The sequence below is a fragment of the Antechinus flavipes genome, chromosome 3, assembly GCF_016432865.1.
Source record: "Antechinus flavipes isolate AdamAnt ecotype Samford, QLD, Australia chromosome 3, AdamAnt_v2, whole genome shotgun sequence".
Taxonomy (NCBI): domain Eukaryota; kingdom Metazoa; phylum Chordata; class Mammalia; order Dasyuromorphia; family Dasyuridae; genus Antechinus; species Antechinus flavipes.
Genome location: NC_067400.1, coordinates 82120708 through 82145661, shown reverse-complemented (window position 1 = coordinate 82145661; position 24954 = coordinate 82120708). Strand labels below are relative to the sequence as shown.

Sequence of the window (24954 nt, the reverse complement as noted above, 5' to 3'; positions counted from 1 at the left end):
ATTTGTGGGTGGAGTCCCAAGTTGGCTCATAGCTGGGTTTCAGCTTGAGCTGGAATTTGAATTGAATTCAGTGAGTTTCAGGACTGAGATGACCGCCACCTAGATAACAAGGATGAAACTGTTTGTCCCTCGGGGTAGAGTCCCTCACTAAGGCGGAGTTGAACGAGATTTTCTCCTTTAAGGAATTTTAGAGTTTCGGGGTCCCCTTTTCAGGAACACAACTTCAGTAAAAAGAACAGTTTCCCTCCTACTTCAGTTACATCATTTTTTCCCAAAAAGATCTCTCTCAGTTTACATCATCAGGACCAGGACAGAGATTTGACTTGTGAAGTATAGACATCTCCAGGCTGCCTCCATTGAAATAGCAAATATGGCCAGTCCTGGTGTTATTGTGTGAGAAATGAGGGTTGAGAGATTCCCTGGCTGGTGTTGTAGGCTTTGCAAAAGAATTTACAATCCTGAATGAATGTGATGAGGTGCTAGTATTGGAATGGGAGATCCCCTCTGGTCGGAGCCACAGGTCCTATTTTATTTCCTCTAAGAAGACAGCTTGCTAGGAAGTCAGCCTTCATAGTGGGCAGGTAATAAGCAAAGGTGGGTTACACTGAGAAGAGAATATCTTCAGCAGTGAGCAAGGCCCCATGTAGGACATTGCAAAGATTTGGGGTTCAGAGTTGTCTTTTATTAGCCATCTGAGGCTTAGGCTTCAATTTAATTCAAAATTGAATGAGATATGCCCCAATTGTAGATTTTCAATTGAAAAGAGATTACTTATTTGGGGAATTTTCCCTTGTGAACAGAAGGGTGTGGCCCCTCCTAAGAGGTTGGGAGAGTTTGAGACCAAGAATCACCTGTCTTTCACAGATTAAAGGGGATATAGTTTCAGGGCCCCCTCAAAGGTTAAAGAGGACACAATTTATATCAAATGCGGGTGAGGTTTGTAGCAAAAATGGGTTTATTTCTGAGATATAACTTCCCAGAGGGCTAATTTCAAAGGGATTAACAAAGGTAGGTTTTTTAGCAAGGATGGGTTTACATAAAGAAGAAACAACTTCTCAGTGGGCTAAATCCTATTAGGATTTTTTAGCAAAGGTTTGGGGTTTCAGCCTTTGATTATATTGGGTTTTTATGGCCCAGAACTAGGGAAAGATTTCTAGATTTGAGGGACAAATTTTCAACTCAATAAAGGGTGGTGATTATGCCCCATGCCAAGATTTTCAATTCAAGGTGGAGATTACCATCTGGGAGTTTCTCCTATGAACAGGAGGGTGGGGCCCCTCCCAAAGGTTGAGAGGGGTTGAGATTTTAGGGATTCTCTGACCCAGGTCCACCCTCCCAAAGATCAAGGGGCACAGTTTACATCACAGGGGCTAATTGGGTTAGGAGATAGCCTTGGCCCCAGCTACAGGAATTTTTGCTTTCCAGAAAGTATGGGGTTGGTTTCTGAGTGGGGAAGATTGAGGAATTTATGCTAATAAAGGACATCAGGCTGTTGAGATGCAGTCCTGGGCAAGAAGAAACCAGCATATGCCGGATGAGTTCAGAAGCAGTGGGGCAGGAATACTACTGGCTGTGGGTACTTACAAGATTGTGAACCTAACTGAAACTACTTACAAGAGGCGGAGTTTTTGGTTTTGGTTCCAGGTCAAAGGAAAGAACTGAAATAGAACCTAAGGCCAGAGTCATCATCCTCCTCACCCCAAGACTAGAGGTGATTACAATAACAAGCTGACAAAAGGAAAGTCCAAAACCTAAACCTCATCAAGATCTCTGGCCAGGTCCCCCCATAGTCCTGATTCAATCATGATTCAAAAGAGAGAAACAAGAGATAAGAACCTATGAGAAAAAGCTTCAAGACAAAAAGTCCAGGAAACAATAACAGAATCAAAGCTGGGTTTAAATGCAGGTGAATCAAAAGAGAAGCTCAAACACAGAATGGGGGGAAAGAGTGAAAAATCAAAGCAAAGTAAAAACACAATGCTATTGAAAGGAAAATTAACCAAAATTTCCTCATCAAAAAAGAGAATTCTACAGAGACCCCAGAAATTATTGAACAATAGACAGTAACTGTAGCTTGTATCAACAAAAACTTTTGTTGGTGTCAAGTAGTGTTAAGTATTAGGGAGGCAGAGAAACACAAAATAAACTCTGCTTTTAAGCTTACAATCTAAGGAAGGGGCAACAAGTTAAATGTTTACATATACACAAGATAATACATGAAGAATTGGAAATTAAAAATATAGAGCAGAGTGACTGATAAAGGCTTCTTACAGAAAGTAGAATCTGAGTTGAGATTGGAAGAAAGATAGGAAATACAGAAGTAAATAACGACTTCTAGACATGGTGGACAATCAATGAAACTGAGTTAGGAAATCAGAATGTCTTGTGAAAGGAACAAGGAGGAAAGTGGCACTGGATCTCAGACTATAAGAAATGTAATATGGCTTGAGGAAAAGCTGAGGGATGGAGATATCATAGTGAGAATGAAAAAGAGCTAAGGCAAAGAGAAAATTAAAAATTACAATCAGGTAAAGGAATTTCAATACATCCTCAAACAGTATGGTTGTTGAGGTATATAATGATCTCCTGGTTCTGCTCATTTCACTCAGCATCAGTTCATGTAAGTCTCGCCAGTTCTCTCTGTATTCATCCTGCTGGTCGTTCCTTACAGAACAATAATATTCCATAACGTTCATATACCACAATTTACTCAACCATTCTCCAATTGATGGACATCCTTTCATTTTCCAGCTTCTAGCCACTACAAACAGGGCTGCCACAAACATTTTGGCACATACAGGTCCCTTTCCTTTCTTTAGTATCTCTTTGGGGTATAAGCCCAGTAGAAACACTGCTGGATCAAAGGGTATGCACAGTTTGATAACTTTTTGAGCATAGTTCCAAATTGCTCTCCAGAATGGCTGGATATGGAGAACAACACGTTTAGAAGAAATAAAAGTCTTCTAAATTTATTTAAAAAAAAAAAAGAGGGTACTAGGATAAGAGGTGAGGTATAGAAGGGTGTGTAGCTTAATGGAATAAAGAGGGAACAAAATATATATTTGGAAGACTAGAAAAGTTTTCTAAATTCAGATTAAAAACATGACAACAAGGGGAAAGGTTAGTGAGGGGAGGATAAGGGTATGATCTTTGGAGAAGGGGGAGGTTAAGTCAAAGTTTCTTAGCTATGAGGGGGGATTATGACAAATTTGGTTACAGTTAAAGATGTTTGTTTTGTGTCCTGCAGTATCAAATATTCTGTCAAGATTTTTATATAATAAAAATAAAGCACATCCATCTCATTAGTGTGCAAATTTGCTTTTGTCTTTAATAAATGGTACAATTATATGTATACCAAAGAATTGTTTTTTAAAACATTTCTTTATGATTTGTTATCAGTAAATGCTTGATTTGTATACCCATCTTATTATTACATATTATGGGTACAGGGGTTCATCTTCAGAGGGAGAACACTTTAGTGTATAAAAAAAAAGCTTCTATCCCAAAGAGTAATATGTAATGGCTCCCTGCCCAGAGAGAATTTATAGAAGAATTCAAAAATCAAATGAGAGAGAGACATGGCGGAAAAACTAAAGAAAACAATTAAAACCATCTTAGGAAAATAAAATTATGAAAAAAAAAGTTAACAATTAGAAAAGGAAGTACAGAATCTGAAAGACTAAAATAATTCTTTTAAAAATTAGAATCAGGGAAGGAAAACCAGTAAAACTATGAGAGACCAAAAAATAACAAAACACAATATAAAGAATAGCAAATAGAACAGAATATGAAATACCTTATAAGAAAAACGATAGACTTGGAGAACAGATTAAGAAGAGAAAATAGAATAATTGTACTGAGGCAGTTAGGTGGTACCAGCCCTGAAGTCAGGAGGACCTGAGTTCAAATCTTGCTTTAGACACTTAATACTTCCTAGCTGTGTGACCCTGGGCAAGTCACTTAACCCCAATTGCCTTAGCAAAAAAAAAAAAAAAGAAAGAAAGAAAGAAAAGAAAAAAGAAAAATTGTATTGCCAGAAAGTTGTGACCAAAAAAGAGAACCTTGACACAATAATGCAGGAAATAACTTAGAAAATTGACCTAGAATGATAGAATATGAGGAGAAAATAGAAAAAGAAAAAAATCCACTGATAACCACTTCAAAGAGATCCTTTGTGGAAAATACATTGGGATATTATTGGCAAATTTTGAAACCCCCAGATCAAAGAGAACATTTTGCAAGAAACAAGGAAAATACAATTCAAATATGCTGGAACTACAATTAGAATTGATTTGAACTTAGCAGCTACAATAAAAGACTGCAGATCTTGGAATCATATCTCCAGAAAAGTAAAACAATTAGATTTGGGGCCAAAAATATCATATACAGCAAAATTATTTGTAATTTTGAATAAGGAAAAAACGAACTTTCAATAAACTGGCAGATTTTTAAGACTTTCTATCAACCAAATCCGAACTTAACAGAAAATTTAGCATATAAAAGCCAACATCAAAGATCAATTTAAGGAACTCCAATATGGACAAATTGTTTATGGAGTTTTTGCATGGGAAATGTATACCTTATGTTTAAGATTTACATCTTATACATATTATACAAATGTTATTATGTTATACATGTTATACAAATGAGGTACAGAGGAAGAACAGACATAGAGGCATTAGAGGGGAGAAGAGGATTCGTAGTCCTGAAAATATTTACTGAAGTAAAAAAGGCCTCTTCTATCCCAAAATAACATTAAATGATTCCTTCCCCAGAGAAAATTAATTGAAGTACTCAAAAAGACTTCAAAAATCAATTGAGAAAAATTGAAGAAAAACTAAAAAAATAACAACAAAAAATCCAAGAAAAGCAAGATAATGGGAAAAAAAGTTAACCAGCTAGAAAAGGAGATAGTTTATTTATTTATTTTTATTTTTCCTTTATTAAAGCTTTTTACTTTTCAAAACATATGCGTGGACAATTCTTCCACATTAGCCCTTGCAAAACCTTGTGTTCCAATTTCCCCTTCTTCCCCCACGCCCTCCCCTAGATGGCAAATAGTCCAATATATGTTAAATATAGTAGAAATATATGTTAAATCCAATATATGCATACATATTTATATAACTATTTTGCTGCACAAGAAAAATCAAATGAAACCAGAAAAAAAAAGAAGCAAAATAAAATGCAATCAAACAACCACAAAAAGAGTGAAAATGAACCACATTCAGTTCCCACAGTTCTTTCTCTGGGTGTAGATGGCTCTCTTCATCACTAAACAATTGGAACTGGGTTAAATCATCTCATTGTTGAAGAGAGCCACATCTATCAGAATTGATCAATATAATCTTGTTGCTGTGTATAATGAAGGAGATAGTCTTAAAGAAGAAAATACTTCTTTGAAAACTAGAATTGGGCAAAGGGAAGCCATTGAAGATATGAGACCATGAAATAACAAAATAAAATATAAAGAATGGAAAAAATAGTACAAAATGTAAAACATAAGAAAAACAATAGACCTGGTGAACAAAGCAAGAAGAAAAAATATAAGAATACTTGTACTTCCTGAAAGCTGTGATTTAAAAAAAATAATAATTTTGACAAGAATCAATCAAAGAAAATTATCCTGGAATGATAGCACATGAAGAGAAAGTAGAAATAGAAAACTCCAACGATCACAAACAACCTCAAAAAGATCTTACAAGGAAAATACATTAGAATATTGCTAAACTTCAAAGAGAAAATTACAGGAAATAAAGAAACAAAAAAATTCAGATATGCTGGAACTACCATTAGAATTGAACAAGATTTTTTAGCAACTATAATAAGACCATAGGTTATGGAATAATATATATTGACAATCAAAACAATGAGGCCAGCAGACAAAAATATCATATTTGGCAAAACTAACCATGTTATTGAGCCAAAAAAAAGGGGAATTCAATGAATTTGCAGATTTTCAGGACTTTGTTTCAACCAAACCTGAACTCAATAGCAAAGTTAACATAAAAGAGTCAACATCAAAGATTAATTTCAAGGGACTTTCTCTTTGTATCTCTTGCTGTTGGGTTTTGTTGGTGGTGTATAAAAATGCTGAGGATTTATGGGGATTTATTTTGTAGCCAGCTACTTTGCTAAAATTATGAATTATTTCCAATAGCTTTTTAGTAGAATCTCTGGGGTATACCATCATATCATCTACAAAGAGTGATAGTTTGGTTTCCTCATTGCCTACTCTAATTCCTTTAATATCTTTCTCGACTCTTATTGCCGAGGCTAGTGTTTCTAATATGATATTAAATAATAATGGTGATAGTGGGCAACCTTGCTTCACTCCAGATCTTACTGGGAAAGGTTCCAGTTTTTCCCCATTGCATATGATGCTTACTGATGGTTTTAAATATATGCTCCTGACTATTTTAAGGAAAAGTCCATTTATTCCTATGCTCTCAAGTGTTTTTATTAGGAATGGATGTTGGATTTTATCAAATGCTTTTTCTGCATCTATTGAGATGATCATATGGTTTTTGTTTGTTTGGTTATTGATATAGTCAATTATGCTAATAGTTTTCCTAATATTGAACCAGCCCTGCATTCCTGGTATCAATCCTACTTGGTCATAGTGTATTATCCTGGTGACGATTTTCTGTAATCTTTTTGCTAATATTTTATTTAAGATTTTAGCATCAATATTCATTAGGGAGATTGGTCTATAATTTTCTTTCTCTGTTTTCAGCCTACCTGGTTTAGGTATCAGTACCATGTCTGTGTCATAAAGGGAGTTTGGTAGGACTCCTTCCATCCCTATTTTTTCAAATAGTTTATACAACATTGGAGTTAATTGTTCTTTAAATGTTTGGTAGAATTCACATGTAAATCCATCTGGTCCTGGGAATTTTTTCTTAGGGAGTTGATTGATGACAATACTCCCTAAACTAATCTATTTATTTAGTGGTATACCAATCAGACTTCCAAGAAAATATTTTATTGATCTAGAAAAAATAACAACAAAATTCATATGGAACAATAAAAAGTCGAGAATCTCAAGGGAATTAATGAAAAAAAAAATCAAATGAAGGTGGCCTAGCTGTACCTGATCTAAAATTATATTATAAAGCAGCAGTCACCAAAACCATTTGGTATTGGCTAAGAAATAGATTAGTGGATCAGTGGAAAAGGCTAGGTTCACAAGACAGAATAGTCAACTATAGCAATCTAGTGTTTGACAAACCCAAAGCCCCTAACTTCTGGGAAAAGAATTCATTATTTGATAAAAACTGCTGGGATAATTGGAAATTAGTATGGCAGAAATTAGGCATGGACCCACACTTAACACCATATACCAAGATAAGATCAAAATGGGTCTATGACCTAGGCATAAAGAACGAGATTATAAATAAATTAGAGGAATATAGAATAGTTTATCTCTCAGACTTGTGGAGGAGAAAGAAATTTGTGACCAAAGATGAACTAGAGACCATTACTGATCACAAAATAGAAAATTTTGATTACATCAAATTAAAAAGCCTTTGTACAAATAAAACTAATGCAAACAAGATTAGAAGGGAAGCAACAAACTGGGAAAACATTTTCACAGTTAAAGGTTCTGATAAAGGCCTCAATTCCAAAATATATAGAGAACTGACTCAAATTTATAAGAAATCAAGCCATTCTCTAATTGATAAATGATCAAAGGATATGAACAGACAGTTTTCAGAGGATGAAATTGAAACTATTACCACTCATATGAAAGAGTGTTCCAAATCATTATTGATCAGAGAAATGCAAATTAAGACAACTCTGAGATACCACTACACACCTGTCAGATTGGCTAAGATGACAGGAAAAAATAATGATGAATGTTGGAGTGGATGCGGGAAAACTGGGACACTAATGCATTGTTGGTGGAGTTGTGAACGAATCCAACCATTCTGGAGAGCAATCTGGAATTATGCCCAAAAAATTATCAAATTGTGCATACCCTTTGATCCAGCAGTGTTTCTATTGGGCTTATATCCCAAAGAAATACTGAAGAAGGGAAAGGGACCTATATGTGCCAAAATGTTTGTAGCAGCCCTGTTTGTAGTGGCTAGAAACTGGAAAATGAATGGATGCCCATCAATTGGAGAATGGCTGGGTAAATTGTGGTATATGAATGTTATGGAATATTATTGTTCTGTAAGAAATGACCAGCAGGATGAATACAGAGAGGACTGGCGAGACTTACATGAACTGATGCTAAGTGAAATGAGCAGAACCAGGAGATCATTATACACTTCGACAACGATATTGTATGAGGACATATTTTGATGGAAGTGGACTTCTTTGACAAAGAGACCTGAGTTTCAATTGATAAATGACGAACAAAAGCAGCTACACCCAAAGAAAGAACACTGGGAAACGAATGTGAACTATCTGCATTTTTGTTTTTCTTCCCGGGTTATTTATATCTTCTGAATCCAATTCTCCCTACGCAACAAGAGTACTGTTCGGTTCTGCAAACATATATTGTATCTAGGATATACTGCAACATATCCAACATATAAAGGACTGCTTGCCATCTAGGGGAGGGGGTGGAGGGAGGGAGGGAAAAAAAAATCGGAACAGAAACGAGTGTCAATATAAAGTAATTATTAAATAAAAATTAAAAAAAAAATTCAAGGGACTCAACAAGAACAAATTGCTTATGTTTTTAATGTGGAAATGTGAACCATATGTTTAAGATTGACACCAGTAATTGGGGCAAAGCTAAGTATGATCTGACTCTTAAAAGCAAAACAGTCTAGTAAAAGGTAAAATAGTAATTATACTGTTCGAATGAGTCAGAGGAAGGACTGACAGAGGCATGGGAGAGGGATGGTACTTCTGAAAACCTACTCACATTGGAAATGGGTTAGAGAACAATACATATGTCTGTCCATAATACATGTATATGTATTGTGAAGAATATAGTACCCTCCAAAATCTATAAAGGAAAAAGGGAGGAAAGAATAGGATAAAATGAGGTATATAAGGAAGGATAGATAAGGTGTGTAGATTTTTGGTAGTGGAATAAGATATGTAGATTAATGGGAAAGGAATAAAGAGGGAGGGAAAAGATGGCATCTGATAAGGTGGGACACAGAATTTTTAGAATAAAGACTATGGCATAACATCTATAGATTAATGGGAATGGGATAAAGAGAAAGGGAAAAGGTGGTGGGAAAAAATAAGGAAGGGATACCTGGATGAGGAGGGATTAAGGAGTAGAATTAAAATAGAAAACTTAGCAGGGGTAGGAAATAAAAGATATATACAAACCCATAATAAGGATTAGGAGTAGAATTCATGAGGAAAAAAAAAGTAGGGCTAGTAATCATTGATCTCAGACAAAATCAAACAAAAAGATTCAATCAATAGAGAAATCTATCTTATGTCAACCATATAAATATTGGTTTAGATCCATATATACATATGTATAAATGTATATGCATATATGTATATGTATTATGCATGTAGATATAATATTGGTATAGATGTGCGTGTGTGTGTGTGTGTGTGTGTGTGTGTGTGTGTGTGCACATCCATGTTTAATTGTTGCCTGCTTAGGGAAGATAAGAGAGAATGAAAGGGGAAAAAGAAAATAAAGTAAAAAGTATACAGCAGAGAACAAAAATATAATCTACAAGGAAACAAAGAAAAGATGGACAAGTCAGGAATATATATTGTCTTTTATTATTACAGATCCTTTCTAAAAATAGAAATTTATTGTTACATGTTTTGAATCTTCCGTGATGTTCTGTTGGACACAAAACAATGTTGTTTTTTTTCCTTTTCTGTCTTTTTTATTTTGTTTTTTCTTATTTTGTATTTAATTTTTTAATAAATAAATATAAAAAATTGACTTTTCCTCAAAAAAAAAAGGAATGATCATCAGGCTGATTTCAGAAAAGCTTGGAAAGATTTGCATAAACTGATGCTGAGTGAAGAGAGCAGAACCAGGAAAACAACATTGTTCAAGCAACATCAAGATTGTATGATGATCAACTACGAAAGAGTTAACTCTCATAAACAATTCATTGAAACAATTCAACAAACTTTTGATGGAAAATGCCATTTACATTCAGCAAGAACTATGAAGATTGGATGCAGATCAAAGCATACTATTTTTACCTTTTTTTTTTCCCTTCTGTTTTTTGTCTTTTTTTTTCCTCCTTTTGTTCTGATTTATTTTTTCTCAGCATGACTCGTATGGAAATAAATATAACTTAAATGAGTGCTTTCTAGACTAGTAGTCTAGAAAAGAGTCTATAAAAAAGTGACTACCTGATTGAGAATTTAGAAAAGTACTTTCTAGAATGAGAAAAGAGATTCTGGATTGGGAGTCTAGAAAAGAATGCTTTCTGAATTAAGAATCTAAGAAAGAATTTAGAAGAGACTGGTTTCTACATTGCTGATCTAGACAAGTGCCATCTAGAAAAGTGCTTTGTAAACCACAGATCTAGAAAAAAGTCCAGGAAAGTATGCATCCCAAATTGCAAATCTAGAAAAGAGTGCTTCCCAGACTGTAAATCTAGAAGAATCCAGAAAAGACTGAGAACTAGAAAAGTATGCCTTTTAGACTAAGAATTTAAAAAGTACTTTGGACTGCAAATGCAGGAAAGAATCTAGGGGAAAAATAGTGTTTTGTAAACCGAGAATCTAGGAAAGAGTGTTTTCTAGACTGAGAATCTGAAAAAGAGTGCATTTTAGATTGAGACTCCACAAAAGAATCTAGAAAAAAAAGTGCTTTCTAAACAGAAATTTATTGCTTTTTATTTTGAATCTTAGTTCTGTGCATATGACAGCGTTTTTTTCTTTTCCTATTTTGTACCTGAGTTCCAAATTGATAAATTCACAAAATCAAATATATAGAATTACAAGGAAAAAAATTGCAATGAAAGTTGAGATCATTTAAAAAAGTAAATATTTTAAAGAGTATTTGTGTGCATGTATAAAGGTATGTGTGTTGTATATATTTATGTACAGATATAGATATATATGAGATACTTTGGCATTAGTGTTTATCTTTTCATTTTTCCTCTCCAAACTTTCTCCCATACTACTTCCCATTCCCATCCCGATCCCAATCATAGTTGCAGAGGGGATGAGCTAATTTCTCTTTTTTCATCTGATCTCACCCTAAAATACTGCCCAACAGTAGCAGTGTGGACTCTCTAAAGTACATGTGTAGGCCTATAATTAAATTCCAGCTAGCAAGAAGCAGTGACTGCCTAAATTTTTTTGGTAGGTTAATATTTAGGTTCTAATAATGTGGTTTAAATCTTCTTTGAGGGGCAGCTAAGTGGTGCAGTAGATAGAGCACTAACCCTGAAGTCAGGAGGACCGGAGTTCAAATGTGATCTCATTTAACACTTCCTAGCTGTGTGACCCTGGGCAAGTCACTTAACCCCAGTTGCCTCGGGGGGGGAAATCTTTTGAGTATCTGAATCTCAAGGATTGTTTCTTTTAAAGATTTATTTTTTGTTCTTTATTGTAGCTCTTTTATCCAATTTAAACTATGTTATTCACATACACACACACATTTTCCTTCTGAAGCTGTCATTTACCCTCTCTTCCTATTGTGGTAGGTTTTTTTTTTTTTTCCCTAGCTAGTTGGAATTCTGAGACAGGAACTAATCATGTTTATCATGGAAAATTCACATATAACTTAATTTTAGAATTTGTAATCAGAAACTTTAAAAAGTCTATAAATAATTTCTAAAAATGAAAGAATTCTATAGTGTACATTCTTGGATTTAACTTAGCAGAATTTGAAACCTATTTTCTCCATTATTCTTGTCTCTGTTTTTAACAGCTATTTTTAAATGCTAACAGTAAGGTGGCAGACAAGAACGAGAAAGATCTTGCCAACAAATTACTGACAGAAATGAATGAGGACCAGGTATCTACAAAGTCTGCATCTTGCTTAAGCTGAAATTCAGAAATAGTCCATGGGAATATCTATTCCTGTACTTTGACTCTATTATATTAAATGGAAAAAAATTTTTCTTTAACTAAAGGAGTTTGTTATTTTGAACATTTTGTTTCGAGTAATATTTTTGAAGAGTTTTTAATTTTAAAAGGTACAAAAATTAAAATTTGAAGAATCTATAATATTGTTTAATACTTTGTATCTTTCATTTTCTTTTGATTTTAAAGAGATAAGTACAGGAATAGGATCCCAATACCAATGCTGTCAACCTGGTGGTGATTTCGTTTCATTTCTTTTCTTTTCTTTTTTTTTTTTTGGTTTTGGCTTTCTTTTCTAAGTATTGTGGTGTATTGGGATCTTAAAATTTTGTCAATTTGTGTGATTATTTTATGTTGATTCTTTGCTTCTTGCCAAGTGATAAGCATAACTCAGTGGACATACTGAATCTGGGAGGAAGGGAAGAAGAATTTGATTTCTGAAATCTTTAATTAATATAATATAGAACTTGAAATTTGATTTACAAAAATTTAGTTGCAAATGAATGAAATACAAATCTATAACTTTTTTGTTTTTATAGTATTTTGTAGTTCAGTAAGAAAAATTATATGTAAAAATGTGCTTGTCTATCATAATTTTTGTCATAATTGCTCAAATGTATATGTTTACTCGTATATGATAAATTATTTTCTTTTTATAAGATGTTAATTGAGGAAAAAAAGGAATTTCAGAGTATGATATCTCACAGAGAAAATTTTGAAATTTATTTGCAGATGTTAATTTCTAAAACATGTAATAGGACTTTCTCACTGCTGAAGTCACCTTATCATGAGATCCTTGTTACACTTCCTTAACTAACCCCTTTAAGGTTCATGACCTACCTTATATTATTACTTATCTGTTACCTTTCAACTTCAAAATTCTGTGATAGTCTACTTTAAATGCAAATGATGCTGTAGGAAGGTTTCATTGTCTTATATTATTTTATGGAGGCCTGAACTGATTGGAATTCTTGTTTAAATGTACAGCTTCCTCTAACAAGGCAATATTTTGGACTTTCTACTTCATGTCAAAACTATTTTGGGGGGCAGGGAGAATAAAAGAACCTGGTAATAGTATAAATGTTTTAGATTCAACTCACTGACTTTCCTTATCCCTGAAAGCAGCTTTTAGATATGGTAGTTTTTTAAACTTTATTTTTGTGCTTTCAGAATTGAGAATTGTTATTAAGACTGATGTAGCTTCTCATTCCAGTGTTTATTGGTAAAGTTCACTTCATTGAAGTGAACATATCTACATTTTTAAGGTGGCCTAATTGATGGAAATTTATGACACTCGTTTATTATTTTTAAAAACACTAAACTTTTGGCATCCGTTTTAATATAAAAGATATGAACAACATTTGTATACCATCAAAAAAATCTGCATGCTTCTCAGATGTATGAAATTCTGCATTTTATATGCAAATACATGATTATTTGCATATTAAGATTAGTTGATTTTTATACAGAACATAAAAATATAGGGTCTGTAATCTTAGCAGTTATGTTTTTAGCCACTTTTGGGTAAAATTAACCTCAGAAAAATATAATTTTAAGAAGAAATAATAGGATAATAGATTTTTAAAATTGTATACTTCCATCCCTATTGAGATTGTCCATTAAAAGCATGAATGGATCTTAGATTTTTTTCCATTGAACACTTTTAATATGTGAATGTAGACTTCTTTCTGGTATAAACCTTATTTTGGGGGGAGTGCGGGCTTAGTATGTGAATTTTCTTTCAGGTTATGATATCTTTAAATCTATGTCTTGGGGGAGGAATATGATGCATGTTCAATAATTGCTTTTTTCTCTACCTTGTTTGTAGAATACATTTCTTAGCTCAAATTGAGCCAAATCTTTAGCTTGTTTGTGTTGTACATTGCTTGTTTCCTCTCTTTCTAGGTATTTCAGGAACAGTTGGATTGTTTGGCTATATCTACTATTCAGGCCCTCACAGCAGTGATGAACAAATCTCCAGCTGCTAAGGTATTTTAAGTTTATTTGTAAAATTATAATAATCAATGTTTTTATGGATAATGCATATAATTCACATTTATATTTACTTGTAAGAATAATTTTTTTTTCATAGTTGCTAAGCACTTTGGCACTTTTTTAGTCTATACAACAATTCCATGAAAACAATATCATGTTTTTATAATTATAAGTTTTAGGGAAGATCAAATCACTAGTTAGGAATCAAAGTAAAGAAATAAACTCCTGTCTTCAGAGTTCAGATCTAATGTTCTTTCTGGCCTTCCATGTTACATTTCTTATTCTTCTGTATCTCAAAGTACTATATAAAAAACACACATATGTATAGTAGATATACTATTTCTCTCCTGAGGTGAATCAATTCTCCATATAGTAAAGTTCAAGAATCACAATTCACAGAACATCCTGAAATACTTTAGGGACAGCAGGAAGTTAGATGAGAATTAATCAACAAACACTAAGTGCTTAGTACCAGAAATTATGCTAATTCTTAGGGATACAAAAAAGGCAAAATCTCCCTAGGAAATTTACATTCCAGTGGGGGAGACAATATATAAGTAACTGTTCTTATTATAGATAATTGTATCACATACATACATACACACATATACATACTTATGTGTTGGTGTTTGTGTATGTACATTGTAAAAAGAGTTCCCATAGAGTGGGGACTAGGAAAGGTCTCCTGCAGAAGGTAGTCTTGAAGGAGACCAGGGAAATTAGGATGTAGAGGTAAGAAAGAAGAGCTTTCTAGGTATAGAGGACAACTCATGAAAATGTTCAGAGTCAGATATGGAGGGTTTTGTATGAGGAGTAAAAAGTAGTATAGCTAGATCATTATGTATGCTCAGAGGTGTCAAGTGTAAGGAGATGGAAAGGCAAGGAGGGAATTAGTCATGAATAGCTCTAAATGCCAACTGTGTTTTATGATAGTTTCTGAGACGAACATTTGTCCAAAGTGATTTGGCAGTGTGGATCAATATTTCTGTAGTCCAAGAACATTAATTGTGTTTCCATGATGTTATGTTTAATAACAGTGTTGTAAAATAGAATTTGGTATAAAGTGGAGCACTCATGGGCTCTTTCTAACATCCCAGAGGCTGTTATAAAGTTGGTCTTGCAGCTTAGCCTCCACAGATAGCATTGCAGTTTCGATCTAGTTTATTTTTTATTTCTCAAAACACTAGTTACATTGTCAGATCTAGAATAGGTCTGTTAGATCATGCTGCAAAAAACCTTCAAGGCAATTGAGTTATATTTTTTAAAGATAAACAGATTCACTGAATTAAATGATTTACACAGGACCACAAAACTAGTTATTTGCCTAACCTTCTTGAATGGTCAGAACATTACCTCCTGCTTTTATTATTAAAGCTGATTTAAGCTGTTTCATTGACCATCTTTAACCTGAAATAATTTTCTGGGAGTGTTTCCAGCAACTTTTGTATAGTTGGAAAACTCAGTGAGAAGAAAAATAGGTATTTATTAAGAGCCTACTTTGGGCAAAGCACTGTATTAAGCATTGGGATACAAAGACAAAAATGAATAATTTCTGCTCTTAAGGAACTTCCATTCTGCTGATGTATTCAACATGTAAATAAACAAGATAATTTGAGGAAAAAGTAGAGACAATGCAAGGCATTTTAGAAAGGCTCCTCCTGGAAGGTAACCACTTAAGTGAGGCTTATAGAAATAAATCCAAGAAATCTAAAAGGAAGAGGTGAGAAAGAAGCCTGTTTTTTTGCATAGGGAATAGTTTGATTGCCAAAGCACAAAAGCATGAGAGAAAAAAGAAGGTAGGCCTGTTTGGTGGGAACTTAATTTGTGTGAAGGAGAATAACGCAAAATAGATTTGGAGAGGAGGATAGCATTAGAATATGGAAGATAGTAAATACAAAAGAGAAGAGTTTGTACTTGACTTAATTCTATAGGCAATCAAGAGCCAAACTTAGTTTTTTGAGTAGGGGAATCATCTGGTATTAAATTTGTGCTTTAGGAAAATTATTTTAACATGTAGGTAAGGAATAGGTTAGAGAGGAAAGAGTCCAGTTGTCTACAATTTTTACTTTGTATTAATAATTTGGATTTTTATGACTTACATTGTGAATTATATTTTACCATATATTTTGGACCTTTATTTGTTGTAGGTTTTAGTAATTAGAAATTCAGAAGTAATTTTATAATAAGTATAATATATTTCATAGTATAATAAAAAATTAACAGGCAGTAACACTTGAAAATTTGCACAGCGCTTTAGACATATTATCTCATTTTTTCTTGCTATAGTTTGTGATGTAGTTATTTCTGATACAGTTCATATTTCACAAATTAGGAAACTGAGGTTTAATGAGATGTCCATAGTCATATAGCAAGTTAATATTGGAGGCAGAATTTGAACCCAGGTTTTCCTGATTACATGTCCAGCTTTTATCTGCTGCTACCCTTTTTCCCTTAAGGTGCTTAAATTATTGTATTTTGCTTTTCAGGAAGTGTTTAAAGAACGAATTGGTTATGCACATATGTATGAGGTATTAAAATCTCTTGGTCAACCTTCATTGGAATTGCTAAAAGAACTTATGAATATGGTGAGTTATTTAAATTTTTTTATTGGCTAATAGATATTAAACTACTGCCTTATCAGAATTTATAACTTATGATTTATCTTCCTAGGCTGTAGAAGGGGACCACACATCTGTTGGGATTTTGGGTATTAGCAATGTCCAGCCCTTACTGCTCCTTATCCAGTGGCTTGGAGAACTAGAATCACATGACCTACAGATATTCATCTCTGACTGGCTGAAGCGAATTTGTTCTCTTAATAGACAGAGTCGAACTACTTGTGTCAATAATAACATGGGTCTCAGGATCATTGATACCCTTTCTTCCCATTCTTCACTTCATTGTACTTGTGCTGAGAACTTGATTGCTCTCCTTGGTACTTTGGGGAGTCAGTCAATGAGTTCCGAAGAACTCCACAGGTTAATAAGACTTCTGAGAACAGATGAATCCAAGAAGATCCATTCTTATACCATTCCTGTATTACGTGCCATCTTGGCAATGGCTCGCAAACAAACTTTGGAGAGTGCACTGCAGTATTTTAATTTGTCTCATAGTATGGCAGGTATTTCTGTACCATCCATTCAGAAGTGGCCAGGATCTGCCTTTTCCTTCAGTGCATGGCTGTGCCTAGATCAGGATCAGTTGAATACTGGAATCTCTAACAAGGGAGGGAAGAGAAAACAACTGTACAGGTACTCACTTATAAAAGCTGTTGAATATGTTTGCTAATTGTACATATATCAGTATTATATTTTGTTATGCTTTCCCAGGCATTTGAATTTTGAAATATATCAATTTGAGAGCTTCTAGTTACTAAACCATTCACTTGTTGAAATGCCTTCTCAGTGTGCAATATTAAAAAGCAGTAACATGGCATTATGTATAAACTGCTGATCTTAGAGTTATCCATGGATCTCAAGGTCAGAAAGACATGGTTTCAAGTCCAGCCTTTGACAGGGATCGACCATATAATCACAGGCAACTCATTTACCCCCAGTGACCCAGGTAATTTTCTAGGAATATAACTTGCAAAGCAAGTGCTGATTGCCTTGGAAGAAAGAATTCCATTTTTGATATTTCTTATTCCAATGAAATCATGGATCCAGTCATTCCTTCCCCTCCCCCAAAAATGTCAAAACCCTTATTATATGAGGACTAATAGGGGTTGATGACAATGAAATATAATTTAAACTAGAATATTTGTTTTGGTTTTGTTTTTCAATAGCTTTTTTACAGCAAGTGGCATGGGCTTTGAAGCCTTCCTGACTTCTGCTGGAGTATTGGTGGTGGCTGTGTGCACCAAGAGAGAGTATGCAACTGTCCTGCTTCCTGACCACACATTCTGTGACTCCCTCTGGGTAAGTTTGTTCTTTGAGCTCTGCTTTCAATATTTCAAGAACCAAACATCATATCCATTTGTAAACAGATTTATGTGCTTTTTGAATTTTCACATACATAATTAGTATTGTTTTTGCTCAGACAGTGTAAGTAATCTTATTCTGATTTGACTTTTACTAGATATCAGATAGCCTTTTATTAATTCCTCAGAAAGAATTATTGAGCAAAAATTAACTCCTTTTAGTTCACTATTGACATGGTTTAGAAATGTGCTTCCTTGTAGTTTTATTCTGTTACATAATTTCATTATGTAATTTATTCTTGTTTTTTCACATTCCCCCCAAAACATAGCTTTCCTAAATTATATTTCTGTTTGCAAAAGAAATTTTATTTAAACAGATAAAACAAACAAAATGCTTAACCATGCACAACATGTGATTAGGTTATCTTGAAAGTATTCCTTTAGTTAGAAGTTCTTTGTTTTTAACTCTTAATATGTTTGAATTTTTCATTAACACAACTACTCAAGAGTTCTAATGAGTGCTTGTGCCTCTTGTGACTTTTTTGAATGGAAGTTATGTTCCTATCCTGTTCAAATGGTCATAATTTCTAAAAGGAAATGATAACGAAGATTTCTGCAGGATTACAGCTTTCATATTGAAATATGAGGAATAAAAAAGCAAAAATCATTAAAGATGATGAAGTCTTCCTTTTTATTGAATATTTGCATATCATGCTTGGCTATGTTGAAAGTATAATGGATTATTATCAATTTTCAGGAAATAAATGAAAATTCTCTTGGAATCACACGGGAAAATATTTTCCCTTTCTCTGAGCAGCTTTTCTAGTCATTGTTAGCCATGTCTAAATTTAAATTTTTAGAGATGGCACAAACCTTTTGCTTTTTGGAATACTTTAAAAATATTTGAAAGTTTTAAATGCATAAAATTTAATAAAGAGTAGCCTAATTGACTATTTTTGCTTTATCAGCACAACATAACCATTGTTCACATGCCTGGAAAAAGACCTTTTGGTCAGAGTCTTGTCTATATCTATGTCAATGGACAACAGAAGGTTTCTGCCCCTCTCAGGTTTCCTGCAATGAATGAAGTAAGTACATATAACAAATCTATATTAAAAGGTCCATAGAATCATAGGAGGGAATACTAAAGTATTTGCTGAGCTGTTTCAGTTTAATATGAATGTTATTTTGTTTATTCTGAACCTTCCTGACTTCTTGCCTTACTATTTCAGTAGCCTCCTAATTCATCTCCCTGCTCAAGTATCCAAAGTGCCAAAGTAATTTTTTAAAAATGTAGGTCTATACTTATCATTCTTTACTTATTGAATTCTTAAATGCCAGAGTTCACATTTAATCCTGAAAGTAATTCAAGATTACTGAATTACTAAACTCCAGTGTCATTTACAGAGCTTCACCATCTGACCTGTTACTATTTCCTCTTCACCTCCACTTTTTGGAGTCTCTGCTTTCCTTCAACATTCAAGTTAAATGCTACTTTGGGTCCAAAGCTTTTCTGGGTTCCCCCTCAGAATTATTTTGTCTGTTTTGAATATAGTGATGATATAGATGAGTGTGTTTTCTCCTCGTTTAAATTCCCTGAGGGCAAAAATTCTTACAGTTATGCCTTGGATCCTCAGCACTGGTGCTTAATCAGTGCTTGTTGATAGATATTTATAAAGGGTGGTGACCAACTGTTCAATAGACTAGTTCAACTTAAATCATAATGTTATACTTAAAATTTGCTTTTCATCATAAACAGAGTCTAGAAGCATTGTGGAACCATCTTCTCAGAAGTTGTTATTTTTCTGAGTTAACTTAAGAGTATTTTTATTTTTAAAAAATTTTATTCTGAATCTTACAGACATTGCCAACCATTAGTTTTTTGTGTGCAGAACAGAAAAAAAGGATTAATATGAAATCATGATTCTCTATTATTTAATGTATAGCTTTCATTTAGAAAACAGTTTAACACGTTAGTGTCAAAAATGCCCTGCTTGTTGATATCACCTTCTGAACCTCCTTTTGTTTTCTTCTGTGAATTTTTTCAGAAAATGTTGATTTTCCCCCTTTTTTCCTTCCTTTTTAGTCAACTTTTGTTAGGCCTCCTCTGTCTCCAAATCACAAAGGAAATCATATATTGGCCCTTTCTGAAAATTAACATGTCAATATGCACTTTGCATTTTCCACCTTTCTGTCAGGTAGTAGTAAAGCATGTTCTTTGTTAAAGGCAAAGAATATGGATATTAGAGGACTTATCAAGAGTTTCCTATGAGTTTGTTAATTTTTTTAATTTACCTTCATGATACTTGTCAGAATTACCTTTAACAGTATGGAGGCATGACAACATTATTTCCTAATTACAAAAGTTAGAAAAGTGGTATTTCTACAAATTTTGTAATAGCATCTTAACATAAGCTGATGTAGCCCCATAAAGAGTGCAAGCTTTTTTCAGGTCTTTGAGGATTTCTATATCAAAGGGTGAGTATCTTCTACTTTCTTGACCTGAAGAATTAAACTGTTGAATTACAGGAAAAATGTGGTGTTGAAATTCTGATACATTTTTCCCTTCTTCTCTGGCCTTAATTAGTCCCTTTTGCAATCTACTCATAGGAGGAGGTGCTGGATACTGGGGGGGAGGTGCTGTTGCTGTTCACTGCCCCCCCCCCCACTACCCCTCCTCCCTCCATCCCGGAGGGTGGAGTTGATGAAGGAGAGTCAATTACCTGCTCCTCAGGTGGGGCTGAGGCTGCCTCAGATTCGCCCCACCCTTGAGCCTTACTTAAGTCTCCCTGCCCTGTGGGGATATGGCCATTAATCTGTTCTTTGTCTTCCTCCTTTATCTCAGGCTTCCCCTTTGGCTATTCCTAGAGTTTTTTCCTTTTCTCCTAGAACAAGTACGGTATTTTAAGGCCATCTGTATCGCATTATATAAAAAGAATACTTCAATGGAAACTGAACGAGGACCGTTTTCATTGTAATATGCGGAGAGCTGTTGACCAACCAATGCCCAGTTTTTTAGAGAGATTTTCTCTTCCTCTAAGAGCCAAGGGGAGGTGCGTTTTAATGTAGCCAGAAGTCTAGCTGCCTGTCCCCAAGTTACAAGTAGCCCTTGATCTTCTATCAGCTTAAGCAGGCTTTCTATAGCACCACTCCTGGGTGGGTCTGGGGTTGGGGGGGTTGGGGTGGGGGATGGAGAATCTTTACCTAGGATCTGTCCCATTTCAGCCAAAAAAGGTTGTACTCACTCAGTTCCTGGTCACTGGAGACTTCTGCAGTGAAAGTAGGGTCCTTGGTTCCCACGCTTGGGCGCCAAATGTTAGAGTTCAAATGTTGGAGTTTGTTCTTCTCAAAGCACAGCCGGTTTAGAGGCTTGGAGCCCTTCGGATGTCTCCAAATCCAAAGGTTCTGTCCTTCAGCCTCTGACTCTGCTTTCTTCTGCCTCCAACCAAGACAGAGATGGAAGGTCTCTCTTATCTCCTTCTGGGGAGCCCAGCCACCAACTTGCCGCGGAAAGAGGGCTTCTGGCGTAGCTCCACTGAAATCCGTCAAAGTGTTCTCTGCACCAGAGTCGTTCCTCTTGAGTCCAGCGCGATCAGCCAGCCAAGAGGAAAAAATGTATTCTGCCATAGATCCCTCATCGCTGGCTTTTTATCTGCCTCTTTTGAGAGAATGGGATTATGGGTTTTCTCCCATAGTGCTCTCTGGCCCAATGACTTTAAGGGAGGTGTGAACTCTCTTGAAGTTAGAAAGTGTACTTTGTGAAGCTAGCATACTTGTGGACTCCAATGAATAAAGGTGTGAACACAAGCCTTGTCTTAATTAGTTCTACTTAGTACCTTGTTTCAGGTTCTGGCCAAAACATCTTCTTGTAAGATTAGATCAACTCTAATTACTTAGCAGTTAGTAAGGATTCCAACAGTAAATAAACAAGATAATTTGAGGAAAAAGTAGAGACAATGCAAGGCATTTTAGAAAGGCTCCTCCTGGAAGGTAACCACTTAAGTGAGGCTTATAGAAATAAATCCAAGAAATCTAGAAGGAAGAGGTGAGAAAGAAGCCTGGTTTTTTGCATAGGGAATAGTTTGATTGCCAAAGCACAAAAGCATGAGAGAAAAAAGAAGGTAGGCCTGTTTGGTGGGAACTTAATTTGTGCAAAGGAGAATAATGCAAAATAGATTTGGAGAGGAGGATAGCATTAGAATATGGAAGATAGTAAATACAAAAATGAAGAGTTTGTACTTGACTTAATTCTATAGGCAATCAAGAGCCAAACTTAGTTTTTTTGTAGGGGTATTAAATTTGTGCTTTAGAAAAATTATTTTAACATGTAGGTAAGGAATAGGTTAGAGAGGAAAGAGTCCAGTTGTCTACAATTTTTACTTTGTATTAATAATTTGGATTTTTATGACTTACATTGTGAATTATATTTTACCATATATTTTGGACCTTTATTTGTTGTAGGTTTTAGTAATTAGAAATTCAGAAGTAATTTTATAATAAGTATAATATATTTCATAGTATAATAAAAAATTAACAGGCAATAACACTTGAAAATTTGCACAGCGCTTTAGATATATTATCTCATTTTTTCTTGCTATAGTTTGTGATGTAGTTATTTCTGATACAGTTCATATTTCACAAATTAGGAAACTGAGGTTTAATGAGATGTCCATAGTCATATAGCAAGTTAATATTGGAGGCAGAATTTGAACCCAGGTTTTCCTGATTACATGTCCAGCTTTTATCTGCTGCTACCCTTTTTCCCTTAAGGTGCTTAAATTATTGTATTTTGCTTTTCAGGAAGTGTTTAAAGAACGAATTGGTTATGCACATATGTATGAGGTATTAAAATCTCTTGGTCAACCTTCATTGGAATTGCTAAAAGAACTTATGAATATGGTGAGTTATTTAAATTTTTTTATTGGCTAATAGATATTCAACTACTGCCTTATCAGAATTTATAACTTATGATTTATCTTCCTAGGCTGTAGAAGGGGACCACACATCTGTTGGGATTTTGGGTATTAGCAATGTCCAGCCCTTACTGCTCCTTATCCAGTGGCTTGGAGAACTAGAATCACATGACCTACAGATATTCATCTCTGACTGGCTGAAGCGAATTTGTTCTCTTAATAGACAGAGTCGAACTACTTGTGTCAATAATAACATGGGTCTCAGGATCATTGATACCCTTTCTTCCCATTCTTCACTTCATTGTACTTGTGCTGAGAACTTGATTGCTCTCCTTGGTACTTTGGGGAGTCAGTCAATGAGTTCCGAAGAACTCCACAGGTTAATAAGACTTCTGAGAACAGATGAATCCAAGAAGATCCATTCTTATACCATTCCTGTATTACGTGCTATCTTGGCAATGGCTCGCAAACAAACTTTGGAGAGTGCACTGCAGTATTTTAATTTGTCTCATAGTATGGCAGGTATTTCTGTACCATCCATTCAGAAGTGGCCAGGATCTGCCTTTTCCTTCAGTGCATGGCTGTGCCTAGATCAGGATCAGTTGAATACTGGAATCTCTAACAAGGGAGGGAAGAGAAAACAACTGTACAGGTACTCACTTATAAAAGCTGTTGAATATGTTTGCTAATTGTACATGTATTAGTATTATATTTTGTTATGCTTTCCCAGGCATTTGAATTTTGAAATATATCAATTTGAGAGCTTCTAGTTATTAAACCATTAACTTGTTGAAATGCCTTCTCAGTGTGCAATATTAAAAAGCAGTAACATGGCATTATGTATAAACTGCTGATCTTAGAGTTATCCATGGATCTCAAGGTCAGAAAGACATGGTTTCAAGTCCAGCCTTTGACAGGGATCGACCATATAATCACAGGCAACTCATTTACCCCCAGTGACCCAGGTAATTTTCTAGGAATATAACTTGCAAAGCAAGTGCTGATTGCCTTGGAAGAAAGAATTCCATTTTTGATATTTCTTATTCCAATGAAATCATGGGTCCAGTCATTCCTTCCCCTCCCCCCAAAATGTCAAAACTCCTTATTATATGAGGACTAATAGGGGTTGATGACAATGAAATATAATTTAAACGAGAATATTTGTTTTGGTTTTGTTTTTCAATAGCTTTTTTACAGCAAGTGGCATGGGCTTTGAAGCCTTCCTGACTTCTGCTGGAGTATTGGTGGTGGCTGTGTGCACCAAGAGAGAGTATGCAACTGTCCTGCTTCCTGACCACACATTCTGTGACTCCCTCTGGGTAAGTTTGTTCTTTGAGTTCTGCTTTCAATATTTCAAGAACCAAACATCATATCCATTTGTAAACAGATTTATGTGCTTTTTGAATTTTCACATACATAATTAGTATTGTTTTTGCTCAGACAGTGTAAGTAATCTTATTCTGATTTGACTTTTACTAGATATCAGATAGCCTTTTATTAATTCCTCAGAAAGAATTATTGAGCAAAAATTAACTCCTTTTAGTTCACTGTTGACATGGTTTAGAAATGTGCTTCCTTGTAGTTTTATTCTGTTACATAATTTCATTATGTAATTTATTCTTGTTTTTTCACATCCCCCCAAAACATAGCTTTCCTAAATTATATTTCTGTTTGCAAAAGAAATTTTATTTAAAAAGATAAAACAAACAAAATGCTTAATCATGCACAACATGTGATTAGGTTATCTTGAAAGTATTCCTTTAGTTAGAAGTTCTTTGTTTTTAACTCTTAATATGTTTGAATTTTTCATTAACACAACTACTCAAGAGTTCTAATGAGTGCTTGTGCCTCTTGTGACTTTTTTGAATGGAAGTTATGTTCCTATCCTGTTCAAATGGTCATAATTTCTAAAAGGAAATGATAACGAAGATTTCTGCAGGATTACAGCTTTCATATTGAAATATGAGGAATAAAAAAGCAAAAATCATTAAAGATGATGAAGTCTTCCTTTTTATTGAATATTTGCATATTATGCTTGGCTATGTTGAAAGTATAATGGATTATTATCAATTTTCAGGAAATAAATGAAAATTCTTTTGGAATCACACAGGAAAATATTTTCCCTTTCTCTGAGCA

General features: G+C 34.4%; 1 protein-coding gene across 1 annotated transcript in view; it reads left to right on the top strand.

Moving 5' to 3' along the window:
- Positions 1-24954, top strand: part of NBEAL1 (neurobeachin like 1) — a 199154-nt gene that overhangs the window by 81883 nt on the left and 92317 nt on the right. The window contains exons 11-15 of the mRNA XM_051983755.1: positions 13897-13980; positions 16473-16571; positions 16657-17237; positions 17771-17903; positions 18874-18993. Of these exons, the coding sequence (XP_051839715.1) occupies positions 13897-13980; positions 16473-16571; positions 16657-17237; positions 17771-17903; positions 18874-18993 (1017 nt within the window). The remainder of the gene's footprint in view (positions 1-13896; positions 13981-16472; positions 16572-16656; positions 17238-17770; positions 17904-18873; positions 18994-24954) is intronic.